Raw genomic sequence first — 23,331 nt, forward strand, 5'->3', positions numbered from 1 at the left:
ATGAAGCGGGCTCATTCTATACCACACACTTGATGGGCAGATACGAAATGTAGATGACAACAAAATATTGGATGAAGAGATTTAGCTGAAAGTTCCTCAATATGTGTGTGTGTATATATCATCACACCAAACAAGCCTTGGCTAATGCCAGACCTAAAGCCACAAGCTCAGCCACACACCCCCTCTTTTACCCCTGGACTCACCGGCACCAGCAAGCCTTGCCACAGTAGCACATTGGTGTCATTGGCCTGCACAGACTGAAAGCAGCGAGACCCCGACTTCCTGATCTCGTCCAGCTCCTGTGGGGAGAGACAACAGGGTGAGGTAAAGAGAGGCAGGCAAGGCATCACACTCATAGGACACAACCAGTACTTTTGGAACCTGCTGCACCCCTGGCATCCGGTGACCCCCTTCTGACGCCACTGGGCCCCATACAAGGTGCCCTGCAGCTCCACTGACAACCCTATTACTGGCAGAGCTCCTGGAACCCAGGCAGCACCCTTATGACTCCCTTGGCACAGTTGTCAGCACCTCTGAGCTCAACTGACAACACCACTGCTAGCAGGCTGGCAGAGCTCCTGGAGTGGGGTGTGCACTGGGAGGGGAGCACGGCCCAGCAGGCAGAGAGGCGAGGGCAGCGCAGTACAAATCAGACAACCACACACAGCAGAGAGCACAACACACACCAGAGAGCACAACACACACCAGAGAGCACAACACCATCCCCAACACACACCTTGGAGCACAACACAGTCCACGACACAGCAGTGAGAACAACACACAGCAGAAAGCACAAGACCATTAACAACACACACCAGAGAGCACAACACCATCCCCAACACACACCAGAGAGCACAACACCATCCCCAACACACACCTTAGAGCACAACACAGTCCACAAAACACAGCAGTGAGAATAGCACACAGCAGAAAGCACAACACCATTCCAACACACAGTGGAGGGGACAACACCATCCCCAACACACACCAGAGAGCACAACACAGTCCACGACACACAGCAGTGAGAACACACAGCAGAAAGCACAAGACCATTAACAACACACACCGGAGAGCACAACACAGTCCACGACACACAGCAGAGAACGCAACAGTCCACGACACACAGCAGAGAACGCAACAGTCCACAACACACCGCAGAGAGCACAGCACAGCACAACACACCGCAGAGAGCACAGCACAGCACAACACACCGCAGAGAGCACAGCACAACACACCGCAGAGAGCACAGCACAACACACCGCAGAGAGCACAACACAGCACACCGCAGAGAGCACAGCACACCGCAGAGAGCACAGCACACCGCAGAGAGCACAGCACACCGCAGAGAGCACAGCACACCGCAGAGAGCACAGCACACCGCAGAGAGCACAGCACACCGCAGAGAGCACAGCACACCGCAGAGAGCACAGCACACCGCAGAGAGCACAGCACACCGCAGAGAGCACAGCACACCGCAGACACACCGCAGAGAGCACAACACACCGCAGAGAGCACAACACACCGCAGAGAGCACAACACACCGCAGAGAGCACAACACACTGCAGAGAGCACAACACACAGCCGAGAGCACAACACACAGCCGAGAGCACAACACACAGCAGAGAGCACAACACCGAGCATGACACAGCAGACACCAGAGAGCACAGCAAAGACTACAACAGAGAGCACAACACACACCAGAGACCACACCAGACAGCACACCTCTGCAGTTACACTTCAAAGCATACAGTAATAGGGCCGCACTTGGTTTCTCAAAGGAAGCAAAGCCAATAATCAGATACGCAATGACAAAGCAAATGATTCTCAACTATTGCCAGCGTGTTTTCAGTACCAGCAAAAACAGAAACCAATGGGTCTCGCCTTATGGACCTCATAACGGTGAAGCCATGCAGGCTTCACTTTATCCTGGGTGTTGTGCAGCCAGGGAGTGAAGAGTTATACAATTAGTACACACCGGGCCATGCAGTCTTCTTATTCAGAAATACATGCTTGCCTCAGAAAACAGTTATGCGCACACTACAAGGCTTTTAGCGCACAGACAAAGATAAGTGCCTCGATGAAAGTCATCAGCACTATAACATTCTGAGTGTGACCGCATCACTAGAGTATTGAACAGCCTTAAGAACCGGCGTCAGGGGCAACTTATGCTTCACACAATACGATGGCATATGGAACACACCTCCTGCTGTAAACTGTGCACTGGATTTACAAAAGCCAAACTGCTTGAGCAGTGCATGAACCGTGCTATATGTGAGTTCAGGAGGCCCCCGAAGCATCTCTTCTTGGATACCTATTCAGGAAGCAATTGAAGGTTTCGAACTTTGCTTCACACGCCCAAAGTCACCTGGAATTTGAATTATGCCAACAATCTTTAGCTCTGAACACTGATATATTACATAACTGGCAAGCTAACCCTGGGGCAGGAATTGCAATGAATAGGTACAAGTCATAATCTGTGGCAAAGAGTCTGAATGCTGCTTTTGAGCTCAGAACAGCAGTGGGATGAAATGGTCTATATTTACAGCATTAATTAACAAGCATTTGCAATGCAATAGGTCTCACAGCATTAAAGTTTGAGTTACTGGCATTGTCTCTGACAATGCTTTGCATAACTTTTTTTTTAATTTACAATTGGTGGGGCCCTTTGTAATGTAGGCCTCAACTGCACATCAGGAGTGCATGGGTCCTGGGCCCTATGCATTCAATCAACATTGCAGCCTTCCGATTTCAGTGCAAATTCGAGTATATGAGCCGTGCAGTGCTCTAGGTCTGTGAGGGTGTCTGTTAGCAACAGCTAACCACTCATAAACAATGTTTATATACCAATTGTAAATTAACAAAAAAGTTATGCAAAGCATTGTCAGTGACAATGCCAGTAACTCAAAATTTAATGCTGCGAGACCTATTGCATTGCAAATGCTTGTTTTAAATTACGATGAGTGTGTTTGTTGCTGTGGACTGGTACAGTACAGGGTGATAGAAATGACCTGTAGTGGTGCTGTCTTATGTGGGGCAGTGGTACAGGGTAATTATGCAGCCTGTTTCAACTTCTATCGGCTACACGAATGCTGACTGTTATAGAATTATACTAATAGTATTAGTGAGGATCAGGAAGAGTGAGTATGAATTCACATTACTATATCATACCAACGCTAGACACATGTCATCCTTTCATAACTTATCTGGATATAGGGAGTTAATAGCATGTTTGTTAACATGAAGAGAGTGTGCTGGCTGGGCTGTTGCATTTGTGGACTGTTCGTTGTACTTGTAGGAGCGATTCATGTTCCAGGTTCTAGCTCTAGTTTATGGGATCGTGTAGTTATATTGGAAACAGCAGTGTGTTCACCTCTCTTCTGCTCTGTAAGAACTCCTGGATTCTTTGAATCCCGGCTGGTAGTTAGTGCCAGCGTTTGGCGGCTTGTACTGAGAAAGCGGTGCCTCCTTTGGATTTATTATAATAAAGTGGCATGATGATCTGCAGTGCAACAAACACACAAAAGGTGATGGAAGGATGCTTGCAGTAAGTCTAATCATTGGCAGTCACCAAGGATGTGCCCATATGTGGGTGCCTTGCTTACTGTGCCTCTGGAACCAAGCTACCCAGACTGAAGAGACCCAATCAGGGTAAAATAGGTCTTGGGTTGCGGTTCTGAGAGGACCTGGCCCGGCAGTTCAGTCTGGACTGTTCCTATTGGAATAGGGTCAAGACTGATTTGCATATGTCTGGGTCCAAACTGAGATGGCATAGTGGTCAAAAGAACAATGGGGTGGAATGCTACCCTGAGCAATTGCCAATGGTTAGACTTATTGCAAGCATCCTCCCATCGCCTTTTGTGCGTCTGAACAGTGATGCAAGTCTGGAGCACATTGTCCTATTTTACTTGTATTTCTCGAATCTAACTTGTAGGGATAGTTGTGGCTTTCCTCAGAAGGCTCTGTGGATGAGGCAAAGTGCCTTGAATATTGCTCCTCTAGCTATAGGTAGCCAGTAGAGTGCTTACAGGACTGGGGTCATGCGTTCTGTGGGTTGAATTGTAGATAGAGCCTTGCAGCAGTGTTTGGTATTAATAGTAGTTGTCATATGATGGAGGTTAGGTGCCAAGGTAAAGGATTTTGATATCTTTGAGCTTGGAGATCAAGAGTGTGAGTATAGATTAGAACTTTTGCTGGTATCCAAGGTATGGGAAGATGCATTGCAGTGTTTTCAGTGTGCAGAAGGTGCTCTTTGTGGTCTCAATGATAGGTCGGAATCCATAGTTACCACCAGGTTTCTGACTCCTCATGATGTAGTTGAAGAGCAATAAGTTCCTTGGGTCAAATGGTGGTAGGCAGGTGCTGGAACTGGTGCAGACTCCGATCGGATGGAGCAACACCTTGCCATGGCACTTGAACCAATGTAGTGCTTGAATTGCTCTCAGTCTGTGATATCACACAAAAACTAGTTACCTCTTGTCCTGACTGGTCACAGACTAGTGTGGGTTTTAACAAAGTACTCGATGCATCATGCACCCCCTTCTCTAGCATCAACCGAGGGAGATTAACTGTCTCAGTGTTGTCAGCGGGAATACTTTTATTTGAAGGCACAGTAATAGATGACACTATTGTTCAAAGTAATTGGGGACACCAGGGACATGGACTCCATACTGCTAGCTGGTGCATGACCTCTGTGTGAGGATGTCTTTTCTGTTCGTACTGCAATCAGGCAGTAGCCCACATAGTACATACTTTGTTGACGGGTGAAGAAGTGAGATTGGGGGTGCAGGTGATGGTACGCGGTTTATGCAGCGTGCCTTCTAGCTTTTTGATTGAGCGACGTGGTACCCGTAAATGGAGCACCTGCTCCCCTTAATTGCATCAGCCGCACACTCCTCTCACATGGCTGTTTTTTATCCTCCTCACTGGTCCAGGAACTCAAGTTATTTTAGCTCATGGAATGTAGAGGACATAGGAAAGGGGGGGGGGGCCTAAACAGGGACCCTCAACTGGGAGGGACAGGCTCACTGTGTCGGCTCCTAAATACAGAAGGTTTTCCTTACCTTAGCGAGGCGCCTGGTGGCTCACCACCCCACTTCGGCCATGTTGCAATCCCTGCCGGCTCTGCTGGTGTTGATGACTTCAAGCCAGCCGTTACTTAGTGGTGAAAACCTGAGCAAGCTTGGTGCAGGGCAAATTTAAAGCAGCAGCATCCTAAATGCCCCCGGAAGCCTGCCGCGGCCGCCCCGGAAGTCAGGCACGGTCGCCTGTGACGGGGGCGGGGCCACATCCAGACCGGAAGAGTAGGCAGGCGGAGTCGATGAGTCTCGCAGCCCGGGGCTCCTGCCCCGTGAGCGGTGTAGAGCCCCGGGGCCGCGCCAGCAGGATGTTGGGCGCCGCGTGCTGAGAGCAGAGTCCCCGACATTGGCCAGGTAAGTTCCAAAAGGCTGGGGGGGCTTGGTGCACTTGTGTGTGTGTATGCTCGTGTGTGTGTATGTATGTATGTGTGTGTGCGACGATGACGGCGGGGGAGGGGGGCCTCGGTGCACTTGTGTGTGTGCGCGCGTGTATGTGAGGGGGGGTGTCTCTGTATGTATGTATGTGCGTGCGTGGGCGCTTGTGTGTGTGTCTGTGTGTATGCGCATGCGTGTGTGGTGCTTGAGCGTCCCAGGAGATGGCGCCTGGCCACAGCGCGCGTTCCAGTTTCAACTCGCCTCCAAGGCGATGCGCGCGGCCGGCACTGTCTCCTGGGAAGCACAGTCGGCAACAATAGATCTCTAGCGAGACACAGCGCTGACGCGCTGTGTTTGCTACGAGCCCTAAAAATGAATGAGAATCAAACCGTAAAACGACGATAGGGAACTTTGAACGACAGAAAGCACGTACAATTTGTTGATCACCCACTTACTACCTTAAGAGAGAGTCTTACTGGACATTTGAGGGTGCACATAAAACAAGCCCGAAGCTTTGAAGGAAAACCTAATGCAGGCTGGGAATTGTAGTGCGCTTGCTTCCGCCGAGTCAATGAGAGTGCAGCAACAATCATGAGTTGTTGATGTTGCACTGTAGAAGGTTTTCCTCAAGTAAACAATTGATTACGTGTAAAGTGGCTAAACTGAAAGTCCCGCTCAGCTTTGTAGTTTTTGTACATGACAGCGTCAGCTTAACATTCTGGGCAAATCACTCCAGATCCCTGTGCCTACAAAAAACGAACGTGTCCTTGTGGAATGTGACTGATGCTCATGTAAAGAGCTCCGATACGACCGGGTCTAGTTTGCACTATATAAAATTGCACATAAAATAAAAAACGAAAAATGGTAGCCACTGTGCCGCTCACAGAGGTGTGTGCTTTACCGGGACTGGAGCCTTTAACGGAGGGACTGCGAGGACCAGCTGGCAATTTCCCTCGCAGCTGCAGCCTCTTCCCTCAGCGCCCACGCCTGGAAGGATAACGCCGACGTCATCGAACTGCGACACTGGACGCGCGCGGGTGGGCGCCGGGCGAAGCCCGGGACAAGGGCGGGCCCGTTTTAGCCCGTTTGAGACCGCAAGAGACCGGACCAGGTCACCCCACTTATGCCTCAACTCTGGTAAGACTCACAACTCAAGAGGGCTTGTACAAGCATTTATTTGGGTGCTGGGCATTGTAAAATTATTAAGGAATGACTGCACGGGAATTGAGAAATAAAACCATGGCCTCCAGGGGCCAGCTTACAGGTACCCTGGATAACTTTATTATGAGGGCTAATTCGGTGATTGACCAGGGGATAACTCTGATGGAGCGACGCGTATCGTAGGACCTTGCCATGGCAAAACGCTCCTCGATGGGCCAAATTGCTACTGCTCGCACACCAGAACGCGAGCGACTACCAGGCACGATGTTAGTTTCAGCCATTGTCCACACTCCGCCTGCTCTTGGAGAAGCGTGGCTCAGTGGTTAGAGGCGGCAGACCCGGAAACTGAGATCGGCTGTGGACCAGGGTTCGAATCCCCGCCTCGGCGGGTCTCGGGCTCAAAATTCCACGGAGTCGACAATTCTCGCTCCGGTGCCTACTCGACTCACGGGGTCACACTCTGCGGCTCTGGGCAATAGCTTGCTTAATCTCCACTACGGCCCCTCGCGGCGGGATGCCTGGCTTTCACCTTGTGGATACCCGGCCGGGGTATCTCACAGGGGAATACCAGGATGGGTTCCCTAAGCAAGCGCCTTGAGACCCCTGGGTTAAAGTGCTGCGCTATATAAATTGAAACACATTTACATTTACATGCTCTTCACGTGGAGGAGCATACTTCATCATTCAGATGTCATCAAGTTGTGGACCCCCCATTGACTGTGAATACTTTAAACCGGGCCGACCTCTCCGAAGAATCATTAACTACACATGTTCAGGGCAGCAAGAAGGGGGGAAATCCAAAAAGAAAGCGTGCATTAAATTATGCGGCCGGCAGAAGGAGATCGAAGCGTACTAAAGCTGTGACTGAAAGTGTTATATTTCCTGTGGATGAGGGAGGCTGTGCTGGAAATGCTCTGGCTGCTCAGGGGACCGAGACATTGCACCAACAGGGTTCTGGTCAAAGTGCTATGGATGCGGTTCAGCAGGCTGTAGGTTCCAATGATCATATAATAACTATACTAGGAGATCTGCTTAAGACCTTGCTTGGGCCTTACCCGCTATCCTTTTTTTACCCACCAGCCAATTCCCAAGATAGGGCAGGCGGATGGTCCTTAGTGCAAAACCATCATGGGGTTAGACTAGAAGGGGCTAGGTACGATCAGATGCACGCACAGAGCTACCCAGCCCTGCAGAACGGGTTCACTTGCCTGGATGCGGTAGACTGCCTGGACCGCAATGAGCGGGTCGAAGAAATGAGTACCAAAGTTGGCAACATAACGGGGGAAGGCAGAGCATTTAAGAGTTAAGAGGTTAAAGAGTGATTCCCTAAGTTCTCTGATAGATATTTATGCAGCCATTACGGGATCTGACCAGGTAGCGGACTCTGAGGATCTGGTTGGGCCAGCCTCTCCAGATGGGGCGCTCTCCACTCAGTTAGAACGAGAGGAGGAATCCCAGGTGGGGAGTACAGCCACTCCGGATCGAAAGAGGAGGACTATACTATCATGGAATCTTGCAGGCCTAGCAAATAAATTCGACTCCATAGACTGGGGTTCCCTAGTGGATAACGACATTTGTCTTTTTCAGGAGACATGGGCTAGGGGGGGTGGGGGGGTTCACACCAGGGAGGGCTTTGCAACTTTCTATGTTCCTGCCAGGTGGGGTGGACAAGTGAGGCCGTCAGGCAGCCTTGCAATCTGGGTTGCCACCCATTTGGGTTTTACTGCGGAGAATATGTTAACGCACTCAGAAGATGTCCAGTGCGTACTCCTCAAATGGCCAAATGCTTACAAACTAGCTGTTGTGAACGTGTATTCACGCCCAGTCAGTCTGGCGATGGAATCACCCACCATAGATGAATTCTCATTTTCTAGGGTCATTGCCAGGTGACTGCAAGCTTCTGGTGGGAGGGGATGTCAACTGTCAGTTCGAGCCACTTCCGGGATTAAAGGAGGGTACTCTTATGGGCGAGGACGACTACTGGGGTATTCCCCCATGTCAATCGCCAAGTCCAAAATCTTGGTCTCCCCTGGCCATTCAGATCATGTCTTTGACCCTGAACAACGCCATGAGGGCCTGTAACGGGCGTACTCCGTCCGACAGCCCTTCAATGTGTACCTTCAATAGGAAGGGTCATGAATCACGCCTAGATTACATCTTAGTGGAAACAAGCATGTGGTCCAAGGTTCTAGATTTTAGTGTAAAGGCAAGGGCTGATAGTTTTCATAATGCCCTTTGTCTGGAAATGGTCTTTCCAGGGCCCAATGAAAGTTCCATTCCTGAAACAAATTACTTGGCCACAGGGGCGTTAATACTATCAAATAATAGGCGAAGGGTGAAATGGGGGAACTAGCAGACTCCCAAGAGAATGTAGCGAAAATGTATGATTTGGTCCTTCCACGATTCATTGAGGTGGACATTTTGATAAATCAACCCATAGCTGCAGATTTTAACGAGAAACTAGGGCATATTTATGCAGACCTGGTTGACGGGCTGGGAGTTGTCTTTTACCCTGTGTCCACTCGAAGGAAGAAGAGGACACCAACTTCAGCCTGGTATAACTCTACATGCAGAAAGGCCAAGGCTGAGTTGATCTCAGCGGTTAAGTCTGGCACTAATAAACACAAAATGCATGAACTTAGACGGCAGTATAAAGAGGTAATGGCCCATGCAAAGAGTGACTGGGACAGATGGCATTATCTAATAATGGCCCTAGAAACAAGGGATGCACGAAAATTCTGGTCACTAGTAAATACAGGATCAGGGGATCCGAGAGCGGCTGTAGAACCAAATATCGCTGCCTCAGTATGGGAATCCCATTTTAGTGCATTATACTGCGTTGGACCCACTGCGCTTATTGAGGCCAACTCCCCAATTCCATCTGAACAATATGATCCACTGGAGTTCACACTGGGGGAAGTCCACAATGCAATAGGGAGACTCGCATTGGGGAAGGCTCCAGGTCTTGATAAACTTCCAGGAGAATTATTCAGGCACCAACCTGAGATCTGGGCCCCCTATCTGCTCATTATTTTTAATTAAATTTTAAGGGGCATGGAGATCCCTTGTACTTGGCTGGGCGCAGAGATAGTTCAGATCTTTAAAAAGGGCTCCCCTCTGCTCCCAGCTAATTACAGGCCGATCAGCCACATAGATATCTCCCAAAAACTTTTCGCTAGTCTTGTGTTGGATCACCTCCAGGGATGGATGGAGGATAATGAGATCCTAAGTCCCCTTCAGGCAGGATTTAGGAGGAACACATCCACCATGGACCAGATCTTTAGTCTCGTTCTCCTTTACTGGAAAACGGCAAAGATTGAGGGTGGCAGCCTCTACATGGTGTTTGTGGACCTCAGGTCCGCATTGGACTTGGTGCTGCAAGAGAAATTTTGGGCGGTTTTCAGGGAATTGGACCCCAGCTTTTGTACGTATTGATCAGGCTCCACGAAGGGAACTTCGCTCAGGTCAGATGTGGTAGGGACGGGGCATTGTCACCCAGGTTTCCAGTTGGCAGGGGGGTGAGACAGGGTTGCGTCTTAGCACCAACCCTGTTTTGCCTCTACATCAACAGTGGAATATCATACCTCGACAGTGTCCCCAACAATGATGCCCCAAGGTTGGCAGGCAGGAGGGTTCCGGCAATCATATTTGCAGATGACACCCTTCTGCTTTCCAAATCCCCAAGGGAGATCCAACGGATACTGGACGGGTTTGGGGACTTCTGTAGAACCCATGGCCTTGAGATAAATGCAGAGAAAACAAAGTTTATGATATTTAATCCCTCAGCAGCTACCCGACCAAATCAGACTCTAGGGTCGGACAGGTTGGAAAGGGTTGTGACGTTTCAATATCTTGGGGTAACTTTGCACAAAAATGTATCTTGGGGACCACAGCAAGTAAAATCCTGTCTAAAGCTATCGCAACCGGTGGGGGGCATTCCGAAGGTTTCAAACTCCTCAACCTTCAAGCGAGTAAGTCCAGCACTGGAGATGTATAAAACCCAAGCCAGAGCTACAGCTCTCTATGGTGGAGAGCTGTGGGGGTACAACGGTAGCACTGAATTTATCAAGGTAGAAACAAATTTCATTAGACGGTTACTGTCGTTACCACAAGGTACCCCACTCTTACCCTTAAGATTAGATCTGGGCCTCCCATCTATAGGAGATGAGCTAGCACTGAAACCACTGAGGTTTTGGCATAGCCTATGGTCCACCACAGAACTGTCATACTATAGGCAAGAGCTGAAACATGTGCTGAGCTTTAACTGCTCTGACAAAATACCTTGGCTGGCCTTTGTTAAGCGAGAACTCTTACGATTGGGCCTGGTTGTTCTGTGGGAGGACCCCGAACGGGGTTGTTCCGAGGTCTCCCGCAAAACCCTGACCAGGATTTTTAGGGAGAAAAGTCTAAGACTGGCTGTGTGTGCTCCAAAGGCCGGCACCCTAACTGAACAATTTTTGGTTTCCAAAAGTTCTTCTAAGTTTGAAGACTTTATGGACATTGTTTTTCCTATTAATGCAAGGAAACTTTTTATTCAATGGAGGTATGGTACCCTGCCTCTTAAAGTCTTCACAAGTAAATGGTGAGCTACAGATGATAAATCTTGTCCAGGATGCAGCGATAGTGCGGAGGATGAAATTCACGTGCTTTTCTTTTCCCCGCTTAAAGCAGATCAAGGAAGCACTGGCTGGTACCACTCTGTAGGAATTCAGGCTTCAGAAATTGTTTACACTCTTTCAGAATCCTAAAGACCAGCACTTCAAGCTGTATTGTATTTGCAGTCTAAGTATTTGCTAGCTATGTGGATGACAAGGCAAAAACGATTGCTTAGTTAATTTTTAACTGGAGGATGAATTACCAGTGCATGGTATATTGATTATACACATCTTACATACATAATGCAATTTACTGTTTTTACGGGCTGCACATCTCCTTAAAATCTCCTTGTAATATTGTAATGATTGGGTGATTTTAATGTTTTTATTGCATTTTTTATGGCCTTGATGGCCGAAATAAAGAACTTTTGGATTGGTAGTCACGATAAAATAAACAAATGGCATGCATGCAGCCATAGATGTACATTAGATGTGGTTCCTTCTGCAGGTGCTCTTCCAAATGTTCCCAAGACTTAAACACTGTTCATGGAGGAAAAAGTGCAACCACAGTAATATTAAATATGTGGCGCCCGTGCAGTCATGGTAGTAGGCAGTACATGTACAAAATGAGAGATACCAAGAGGCGCCCTTGCAGTGCAGCCCCAGTTAGAAGAAACCAAGCGGCGCCTGTGCAGCCCCAGTAAGAAGAAACCAAGCGGCGCCTGCGCAGCCCCAGTTAGAAGAAACCAAGCGGCGCCTGTGCAGCCCCAGTTAGAAGAAACCAAGCGTCGCCTGCGCAGCCCCAGTTAGAAGAAACCAAGCGTCGCCTGCGCAGCCCCAGTTAGAAGAAACCAAGCGTCGCCTGCGCAGCCCCAGTTAGAAGAAACCAAGCGTCGCCTGCGCAGCCCCAGTTAGAAGAAACCAAGCGTCGCCTGCGCAGCCCCAGTTAGAAGAAACCAAGCGTCGCCTGCGCAGCCCCAGTTAGAAGACACCAAGCGGCGCCTGTGCAGCCCCAGTTAGAAGACACCAAGGGGCGCCTGTGCAGCCCCAGTTAGAAGACACCAAGGGGCGCCTGTGCAGCCCCAGTTAGAAGACACCAAGGGGCGCGTGTGCAGCCCCAGTTAGAAGAAACCAAGGGGTGCCTGTGCAGCCCCAGTTAGAAGAAACCAAGCGGCGCCTGTGCAGCCCCAGTTAGAAGAAACCAATCGGCGCCTGTGCAGCCCCAGTTAGAAGACACCAAGGGGCGCGTGTGCAGCCCCAGTTAGAAGACACCAAGCGTCGCCTGCGCAGCCCCAGTTAGAAGAAACCAAGCGTCGCCTGCGCAGCCCCAGTTAGAAGAAACCAAGCGTCGCCTGCGCAGCCCCAGTTAGAAGAAACCAAGCGTCGCCTGCGCAGCCCCAGTTAGAAGAAACCAAGCGTCGCCTGCGCAGCCCCAGTTAGAAGAAACCAAGCTGCGCCTGCGCAGCCCCAGTTAGAAGAAACCAAGCGGCGCCTGCGCAGCCCCAGTTAGAAGAAACCAAGCGGCGCCTGCGCAGCCCCAGTTAGAAGAAACCAAGCGGCGCCTGTGCAGCCCCAGTTAGAAGAAACCAAGCGGCGCCTGTGCAGCCCCAGTTAGAAGAAACCAAGCGGCGCCTGTGCAGCCCCAGTTAGAAGAAACCAAGCGGCGCCTGTGCAGCCCCAGTTAGAAGAAACCAAGCGGCGCCTGTGCAGCCCCAGTTAGAAGAAACCAAGCGGCGCCTGTGCAGCCCCAGTAAGAAGAAACCAAGCGGCGCCTGTGCAGCCCCAGTAAGAAGAAACCAAGCGGCGCCTGTGCAGCCCCAGTTAGAAGAAACCAAGCGGCGCCTGTGCAGCCCCAGTTAGAGGAAACCAAGGGGTGCCTGTGCAGCTGCGGATAAAAGCAGCACTGAAGCATCCATGGTAGGAGGCAGCAGGAAACAGCATCCCTGTAGCCACAAAAATAATAAACAAGTAGCGCCCACAGCCAAATAAGCAAACAGCGACTGTACAGTTCAGATATAACCGTTCAGTTGGCCTACTAATAAATAAGGAGTGCTTACGGACAACTCTAATTCAATTGAAATCCCCCAGGCGACACCAGAAGCCGTCACAGGGGTGGAAAGGAAAACTAACTTTAACAGATCAGGCTCCTGACAGGTAATAAAAAGAGCATTTCTACCTAGGATGAAGAGTTTAACAGGAGAGGCCGCATCTCCTAGAAGTGAAGGAGTTGGCCCTGTAAACTCACCACAGCCCTCATGAAGCGACGAGGGCACAGCAAACAAGCAAATACAAAAATATAATACAGCAGATGATAAAATATAGAACAAAGGTAACAAAATGGATGCTGCCACCGTAAACTTGAGCATGCAGCCGAAACACCATTACAAGCAACACATTTAAAATAAAAGCAGTGGGCAGGCAATAAGCCCACAGATTGAATCCAGCATGGCGTGAAGAGGCAGCGCATTCGATACCTGGGCTCGCTTAAAAAAAAAAAAAAAAAAGTTAGAGCCAATGCTGAAAAGCACGGGCATAAAAAAAGGAATGGAAAGTGCAATGATGTATATGCCTGCAAGCATCTCATAACACATGAATGAAAATCCGCGTGTGGTAGCAATTTAAATGGTTTGTCCTAAGATCACATGCAAGTGACATGCTAAAGAAAAAATAAAGGTGCACAAAAGTGTGCTTTTAGAAAGCGGCTGCATGGCAGCAAATTACTGAGGCTAAGCCCACCTAAAAAAGTTTTCAAAATTAAATTAAGATGATGGGCAGGAGAGCAATGGAGGAGCGGTGGAACAATGCATGTGGCAGCTAATAGAGGGGGGGGAGGGGGGGTAAGAAAAGCAGAGTGGAAGAAGGAGAAATGGGGCAGCAAGGGAAGCTCTGGTGGGAGAGCAACATGAAGACAGCAGAAGTGTGAAATGGCAAGCAACACAGAGGAGAAGGGGCGAGAGCAAGAATACACAGGCAATCCCATGGAGCTAAAAGAACAAGCATTGGCATAGCCAATAGGTCTCGCCTTTGGGACCTTATAAGTGTTTAGCCATGCAACACTTGATGTTGTTGCCCCAAGGATAGTGTGCTGGATAACTTAACACTTATAAGGTCCCAAAGGAGAGACCCATTGGCTATGCCCTTCTGGTTGCTCCGAGAAGCATCCGCGACACTAAGACATTCTGTAAATGTTTGAAAACCCATCTGTTCAATGACTGAGCTGGTCCCCATGACTGAGCTGGTCCCCCTGCTGTCTGCCTAGCGCCCAGACTCTGCAGTATTAATCACCATGGTACAAATCCCCCTTTTCATTCATTCAATAGGAACATGCACTTTAATACAACCTGGTCCTCTAACTTTAAACAATGCAAATCACATCTGCCATTAAAAAAAGATCTCACCTATATAGGGCAGAAATTAACTTGACGCCGACATTTTGGGCAATCTGCAGTTTCTGCAAGTATATACAATTAGTATCACTGACCAAGGGAATGAAAACCATAGAAAGTTGTTTGCGAGCGTGACAAACTGATTGCAATTGTGCCAAGCAGAAGAAATATGCTTTGCCATTCAAGACACCAGTGCCTTGATGGTTGAACGCTCATCATGAAGTGTCTCTAGATGTTTTACTTTATCCCCCAGCAAACATCCCTCCTTTGTCCGAAGAAGGGAAGGGCAGAACCATGCAACTTACGTTCTTTAATTGACCATGCGTACTACACACAAACATGTGCATCGTAACTGATTACAAATGGATACTTCATTAGTTGTTCCACTGCTTTAACCTGTAATATTACTTGAGCTGATTTAAAAGCTAAAAGTCAGAGGTTCAGAGCACCTCATTAAGCCATGATCCGAATCATGTCGTATAAGTTGTACATGTAAAAATGAGATGACCAGTTGATGGTTTCCCCATAAATTTTAGAGTTACTCAATTGATGTTAAGTAGTAATAGCTGATGATCTGGCATTAAGTCTCAATGTATTTCAGCGAGTATTCATATATGGAACCTTCTAGTTTGCTAGCCAAAAGTGTGCCTTGAAAGTAGGCAGACGGGAAAATCACCTAAACTGTCGTCTTCATGTCCGAATGTATTGCTTCATGCCGATCTACAAGGCATGAAGTTAATGTAATGCTAAAGCATAAACATGATGCCAATGAAATGCAACCAGACACCAATATGGCTGAGGTACTCCGATTTACCCCAAATTGTGGGATTCTTCCAATGGGCAAGTAAAACGGTTTGGCAAAATTAACCCCCCATCAATAACACATGAAAATAACACATTCTAGAATAAAAATATTAGCAGCTGGTGAGTGGATGGATCACTTAGTCTGGGCTGAACAAAGTTAACAACTAAATTGTTTTAGGTTTTATGATGATCAGGCATATGTATTATTGCAACTGGATTAATATATAATTTTGAATTTTGTGTGGAATCAAAGTGACGGAGTATAAGCGCACCCACTCCATGCTTCGTGCTTTGCCTGCTGGCAGGGTCTCTCTTGCTAGGAGCTTTACTCCTGGCATGGACACTGACCAAATATATTATAAGGGGGACACATTTCAAACATTTAGTGATCAGGAATACATGTGGTGCAACTACATCAGGAGTACCTCTCCTTGAAAGACCTCTTTGAAAGGCTATACCAGATGAGTGGACATACCACTCAGAGAAGATAACTTACAAAATACGAAGGCTAGCCAACCTGGAGAGTTATCTCATGGATACCTACACCCTGGCATAAGGGCCTCATAGAAAATGTCGATGCATGTTTATTTGCAAAAATGCTAGCTGCAACAGTAGTGATATTCCGTGCCCTTTGACATCAGAGAGTGAAACCTAGGCACACGTTATCCCGTCATCTTATTTGCTGCTGATACACACAAGAAGCTGTTAACACAATGGAAACTAAATAATCCGGGCTCTTAGAGCTACATTCACTTTCTGGCCCTCAGTCCGATTGCGCTGCCCCGAAGACTGCAGGCAGCAGAAGCAGTGCTTTTGGTACAACGGGTCAGCCAGGGGTAGCACCTGGCATCCGTTGCTGGCCCTGATTTTCATAACCCTTTCATCCCAAAAATGCACGAGATGGCAGCGGTACTTCCGAGTGCCATTTAAGCATCCCCACCGGACAGGCCATCCTTGACAGGAAGCAGGGTTTACTTATGACAATAAGGATTGCTTCCTTTTCCTTTCTACTGACAAGGACGTAATCTACGAAAACGGATCTTTGGGACATAGAAACAACACTCCTAATAACCCTTTTGTTAAACTCACATTTTTAGTTTCATAACATCCGATTACCAGAAAAGGGTGTAAACCCCATGGACCCGTCTAAGGCTAGGTAGAAATGTAATGAACCCTTCCCGTAATCCACACTTTGTATAATTTAAAACTGTCAAACAGAGGCATCCAGCGGGGCATTCTTACCGGGGGTGCACCGTCCTCCCCTCAACAGGTGCCATGGGTCACGGTCAGTGGCCACCAGCAGGCAGTTGGGGTCCCTTAGGTAGGCACAGGCGCGGCTCAGTTTGCAGAAAGTGAACTCTTCGGCGTAGCCCCCTCAGCACTGCACTGCACTGCACTGACCGTGGGGTCGCTGTCCTCCTCGCCCACCACTCTCAGGCCAGCATTCCGCAGCTCCCAGAGTAGCCCAGGACCTCAATCATGAAGACCAGAGGGGCGTCTGGCGCAGGGACTTCATGAAGGTCTTCTTCAATGCCACTCTCTCCAAAGAAAGAAGAGCCTATGGCCGCTGCATTTGTTCCATCCCCTCCTTGCAAGATGAATGGTCTTTGCTGCTGTTGGGGCTGCCGCGGACCTGTGATGTGAGAAGCCCGTGACCCCCTTGCAGAGTACTGCTCGTCTTTACTCGGCATCCTTTGCAGATCATGGGCCCAATGGACCACCTTGTTGTCCAGCGCCCCCGCTTGCTGGCTCGACTGGCTAGTTAAATGTGCCCTCTGCTCTCAGTCGACTGTAAAGGAACTTTGGGCTTGTACCACCTGATCAGTGTCTCTGGACCCCTGTCCATCCTCCTATGGCTCCAAGGGAGTGTCCTTTGGAGTCTAAGGGGCCCTGCTTGTTCCCCTCAATGCTCTGGCTGCCTCTCCTCAACCCCTCCTCTGCACTTACGCCACCTCCGAGCACGCAGGTAGCGGGCGACACAGTGGCCCGAAGTATAGACCTCCAGCCCTCACACACCACAGAAGCCCAGCTCACAAAAGTGCTGGTTTTGCTCAACACGACTACGACTGCAGTTTGACACAAAGATGGCATCACTGGGTCCGACCTTCACCACCTCTCGCGCCCCCTGCAGCGCGTGCTCGCCCTCCCACAGCAACCCGTCACAATCGAAGAGCACAGTGCTCGTCCCCCCTGTCCCCCCCCCCCCACCCCAGCATCTAATGGGCCCACGCCGGTGAAAGGTGGGGAGGAAGAAGTAGCTGCAGCGGCCCGGGAGCCGCCATCATGAACACCGGCGGAGGAGGGAGGAGCCAATCACGAAGTACTGCCGTTTCCACGACAACCTATGGAAGAACAGTAACTTTCACAGATATCCTATCACAATAGTACAAAGGTGACAGCTAGCCACTTGTGGAATAGCCAAGATGACAGCTGGCCAATCGAATGCAGCAGGGTTGCCAGCTTATGAGCCTTTAATGGGAATGGTAACAGTTAATGTAAGCAAGCGCCTCGCGTGGCAGGAGGGGGCCTGTTTCCCTTGCGGAAGCAAGCGAGTTAATTACAAACATGTGGTGTCAAGCTCTCTCACGCAAGGGTATTGCCAGAGGTGCAAGCATTGCCATTAGAAGCAATGCAACGCGTGCGCGTTTTTGCCCGCAAAGCTGTGCGGATGGCTAAAAGGTCCTCTTCCTATGCAGCGCATGCTCCGACGTAAGTCAATCAAAAAGAAATGCTCCATGGGCATGACAAACAGAATAGTAGGGAAGTAAGTCACTAGAATAAGAAGTGGGGGAAATGAGGCAGGAAGGCGCGTCCAATCAACAGCAAGGGGCGGACCTGAACCCCAATATTTTTCTCTATTTTAAAATAAGTCTTCAACCCCAGATAGCTACAGCTGTCAGTAGGTGAGACCTAATGACCTGTAGCTCTGCAACTAAAACACAGGGGTGCTGACAGACACATGGCCAATCTTCATAGGACAAGGCTCAGAGTATAAAACGCAGCGCTGGTAATAGTATCAGAGACAGAGTCTGCTTATAAAAGACAGAGCTGTTGATAGTAACCGAGTTTGCTTATAAATGACAGCTGTTGATAATAACAGAGTCTGCAAGACACCACTGCTGATCGCAACAGCGCAAGACTCTTGATATAAACACCAGTGCTGCTGATAGGAACAGTGCGAGGCTCGGCTTCTACTGGACAAAGCTGTCGAAACTAGCAGCGTGAGGCTCTGGATAGAAGGGATAGTGTTGCTGATATTAACAGTGGGAGACTAGGATTCGAATGGGCATCGCTGTAGATAGTAACAGAGCAAGGCTCTGGATGTCCAAAACGGAGTTGCCGATAGTAAAAGGGCCAGGCTGTGCTCCAGTGTGAGGCTCTGTTTCGAGTAGACCACGCTGTTCATCGTAACAGAGCATGTACTCCTGCCACTGAAGGACAGAAAAAAGGGAACAAGCCCTTCTCAAAACACAGCATTGCCCACTCCCTGTGTGCAATGCCCATATACACTGCATGACTTATACGCAAGTTACTCCTACCGCAGGCCCTGGAGCCCTAGGGCAGAGTGCATTATAAATCATGGGAGGGCATATATGCACAAGCAGATGTGTCCCTGTGATACCTAGTTCCATTAGTAAGGCATTGCAAGTGATCAGGCAGCCAGTTAAAGATATGTACTGGGCACTGGTCATTACGAGTTACCCAGCTACATAACGGGTGCACTGAAAATAGTGGTGTTTGGTATCAAATACCTCGTCTCAAATCTATACGGATATCATCAGATTTATTGGGAAATGCATCCAGAGAGCACCTTAAAGGTGCCCCCTGAAAACCTACTAGTCCTCCAGTGTTCTGGCCGACTGGTATTGTCCAGCCTGCAACACAGACAAGTTTCTGACCCCCTGTAGGAAAGAGCCCACACACTCAAGAGGCCAGAAACAATTCCTGCTCCGAAGGAAGGTGTTCCCAACTGCTTCAGCAGGATGGCTAGTGAAATCGGCACATCAAGGACAGATACATCAAAGCCACTGCTGCCTTGCATATGCGACCCTGGATTCCCCCCAGACCTAGGGAATGCTACGCCCAGCTCTGAGGCCGAACTGGCACCCCAGCAGACAGGAAATTAGTCAGACGTGTCACACTTTCAAGCTACAAACTTTCAGGTTACGCACACCCCTAAGGTGGACATTCGAAGAAGGATTTCACCATTTTGGATTTGGTGAAACTAGGAACTCTGGATCAGGATTATGCCCACTCTCCACAGAAGTGTCATACAGAGGGTATAGTCACCCCAATGGTAAGTAGCCCATTGTTACTACCCTCCAGTCCCTTAAAAGCACCTCAATTCTGTATTTAGAGGCCCCTCTGGCACTAGGAACGCAGATTTGTGACAACAAAGAAGAGTCGAAGGCTTAAGAACAGAGGTTCCGCACTGAAATTGGCTCCAAACCCTATCTGGCTGCTTGCACCATGACAATCACACAGACAGACACGACCAGAAGCTGAACAGCTTTTTCAAACCTTAAGAAGACTGTTCGCCCCTTCAACAACCAAGCAGCATCTTGCTTGGGGTGGAGGAGCCCTACATCTACAGGCACCAACCGCATCTTCCCAGCTCACTGTGTTGCTGGCCATCAGGTCATGAAGAGGGATTTGTGGCTCTAGGAAGCCAAATCCTTCTCCCTGCAGAGGGCGAGGACACCAGGCCCTTCAGGAGCAACCCTACAGCAATACCCTTGAATCCTGAGCAGTTGCCACAGCCCAGGCTTGTTGTGTGTCCAGTCCTTGCAACACCCACACTGGCCTGCGGTCGAGGGACTTCAGGATCCACAAAGCCATTTTTTTTTTTTTTTTGAAAACCTTTATTATATCGTTCAACACAAGATACAAAAGTAACTCTGTAGCGGCAGGGGCCGGTACCACATGCATGTAACACGGATCAGTAATGCCAATCACACAGCTCTTCAGCCGACAACCCATGGGTCCGGCAGCGGTAAAGGACAGACGATATATCGGAAACATTGCGAATCAAGGATATGAGTAAGGTTTCATTTTATATTTAACCCCCCCCCCCCAGAACGAGATAAAGAAGAAGATACAGGATAGCCGGAGCTACACATTCGGAAGTATAAAATATGCAGGTAGGTGGTAAAAGCAGTCGTGGATCAAAATAGGCCAACAGTAGAAACGCAAGCGCCAGGAAGGTCACTAAGGGTAAAGAACTAAGCTACCTATCTATCATCACAGCCACCCACTCCATACCCCGCCCACTCATATACATCAGGATGAAACCGAAAGTTATCGCGACCGGACCCTGCGAGAAAGGAAAAAGAAAAGGGGCCATAGAACACAACAAAGGCAAAATAACAAACCCCCACCCTGTTGCCCCGCAATGGCTACGGCCTACTCCACTCAGCGCGCCTGTCGTCCAGAGGAATAGCCGAAAGAGAAGAAAAAAGGGCCATAGAACAAAACAAAGGCAAAATAACAAACCACCCTGCACCCCTGCAATGGCTACGGCCTAACCCACTAGCAGCGTGCCCGTCGCCCAGAAGCGTCCCTAAAAGTAGGAAGCAGCAGAAGAGGAGAAACAAAAACACACACTCCCAGACTCCCCTCCCCCCACCAGATGCGACCCCCTCGGAATCAAATGCAAAAGAAAGGGCAGAGAAATACACAAACAATCCGGGGAAGTACCAAACATACCACCCAACTCCCGCAGTTCACAGGTCACAATACCAGCAACCGATTACATTATTGTCCTGTGTCTTGAAAAGCCCCACAAGTTAACCCTGGCCAGTACGAGTGTTCACTGGAGCAATTGTAACCCAGGCCACAGCAGCAATAAGAGCAGTAAAGCTTTCATGGAAATTCAAGTCAGTACGAGCAAGCCAATTAAAGGATAAAAGTTCACAGACTACACAAAGCAAGCGAGGAAAAGCGTGGCAGGATGATAAAACTCTCCAATAGTCACAGGTGATCTTGTTGAGGCAGTCAAGGTTGTTCATAATGATGTTCAGCGAGATAGGGCTCAAGCAGGGAACGCTGACAATGTTCACGGGCGCGCGATCTGTATTATAGGAATCCGCAGCGCCAAAGAAGTCAGGCTCCTGCACAGGGACCTCGAGGTCGGATATTCGATGTTCCGTTGGTAGCACCGCTGGCTGCGATGATGGCAAAAAGCCACTGTCCGGTCTCCGGCAAAGATCGTCCAGCGTTTCCAAAAGTGCCCGGTAGTTGACGATGATCTGTGAGTGGAGCGCTCTAATGGCCGCCATTACGGCGTGCAGCGGTGGCGTGTCTTTTGTCCCCTCCATCCCCTCGCACAAGCAACAGATCAGGATGCAGACCCTCGGAGGCCGGCTTCTCCGGGGTAGCAGGCAAATCTGGAGCGGGCACCAACAATAGGCACTCTCACGCACGATGTTACTCCTTCGCCACTGATCAAGGCTCCCGTCTACACCCCCACGGCAAGCTTACTGTGTCTCCAGGCATCGGATACGGGGCCAGCAAACGATGTGACACGCCGTAGCGTGTGTGTTGCAGGCAGGATACTAAGTCGCCGTCAAAAACCGGGAAGATTATATCTCCGTTTGGAAGACCAGACAAAGCCCAAGATTCCAGCCGATGTTGTTCAACTCCAGCCCGGATGGGTTGGAAATCGAGGCCCGGGCTTCAGCTCCGGGGTAGGCCAAGAATGAAACACGGCATATCTCTGTCACCCGGTATGATAAAGAGTTCGGGATTGCGCCTTCAGAGTCAGCTACTCCCCACACATACGGGGGTTCGGTGTGAAATCAGGATGACTTGCAGGATATACGAGCTGCTGGCGGAGGTCGGTGGAGCCGGGAGCTTAAGCGGCCATCTTGCTTGCTAGCGTAGCTCCTCCCCCACAAAGCCATTGATGAGAGTGATCCTGGTGCCCTGTTTTCTTTCCCTCTCCAGGTCACAAAAGCCAAGTGACAGCCTCTAACTTCAGCAACCCGCCGGACAAAACACCTCTGCACCCAACCCCCGGGCCAAGGTTCATGTAAACCAGCTGTATCCCTGTACTCTAGAGACCCTCAAGAGCCCGCCGAACTGGTCCCCAAGTCCTCAATTGAAACCTTTTATTGGCAGGTACTTCTTCAATGTGGAGCTCTCGAGGCAACCAACACAACCGAACTGCTGGTGGTTTTTTGGAGCTCCAAAGAGCACCTTAAGTTCCAGAAGGCACCCTCCAAAAAAATCTGCAAATATATCTATGGAGCGTATATTTCTGCCATAAGGTAACATTACCACATTAGAGGCTCATACCTCAAGTGTTGCTCGACTGAATTTTCTATTTCTCCGAAAATCGATAACTCCAAAAGGACTTACCCGATTCCAGTGATCTTGAGCTCTGAAATTATATTACAATCTCTGCTATTTTTCTAGCTTGGTCTAGGATTTCCTTCGAGTGTGTGCCTCATTTGTTGGCTCGGAGTGCAACAAACGCTTAGCAGTACCCTCTGATAAGCCAAAACTGCTTGTCCACTCTACCACAAATAGAGCCTTTGGGGCTTTTAATTTAAGGCCGGTAAACCCATAGTGTCGTCTGTGCTTTTTGCATGGTGTGTACTTATGTTGGTCCGCTTAACTACATAAGGCTAGTGTGGTTCACAGTAACAGGGTCAAGTTTGGTTTCTAAAGGCTGATCCCATTAGTAGTAATGGGTGCCGGTTTGGCTTCTAAAGAGACTTCGGTTAACAGAAAAAGGGCAGGTCTTGGCTTCTAAAGGCGAGTGCTGTTAACAGTAACACAGATACGCCTGGTTTTTAAAGGCCGGAGCTGCTAACAGTACCCGGGCCAGGTTCAGCTCATAAAGGCCGGTGCTGTCAACAGTACCAGGGCCAGGTTCAGGTCATAAAGGCCGGAGCTGCTAACAGTACCAGGGCCAGGTTCAGCTCATAAAGG

General features: G+C 49.3%; 1 protein-coding gene and 1 pseudogene across 1 annotated transcript in view; both read right to left on the minus strand.

Moving 5' to 3' along the window:
• UBE2L6 (ubiquitin conjugating enzyme E2 L6) overlaps positions 1-23,331 on the minus strand; it is a 95,663-nt gene that overhangs the window by 54,938 nt on the left and 17,394 nt on the right. Inside the window, exon 2 of the mRNA XM_086953370.1 lies at positions 204-299. Within this exon, the coding sequence (XP_086809496.1) occupies positions 204-299 (96 nt within the window). The remainder of the gene's footprint in view (positions 1-203; positions 300-23,331) is intronic.
• Positions 16,607-17,681, minus strand: LOC147736616 (uncharacterized; annotated as a pseudogene).

Source organism: Lissotriton vulgaris, chromosome 1_2 (genome assembly GCF_964263255.1).
Source record: "Lissotriton vulgaris chromosome 1_2, aLisVul1.2, whole genome shotgun sequence".
NCBI classification, from domain to species: Eukaryota; Metazoa; Chordata; class Amphibia; order Caudata; family Salamandridae; genus Lissotriton; species Lissotriton vulgaris.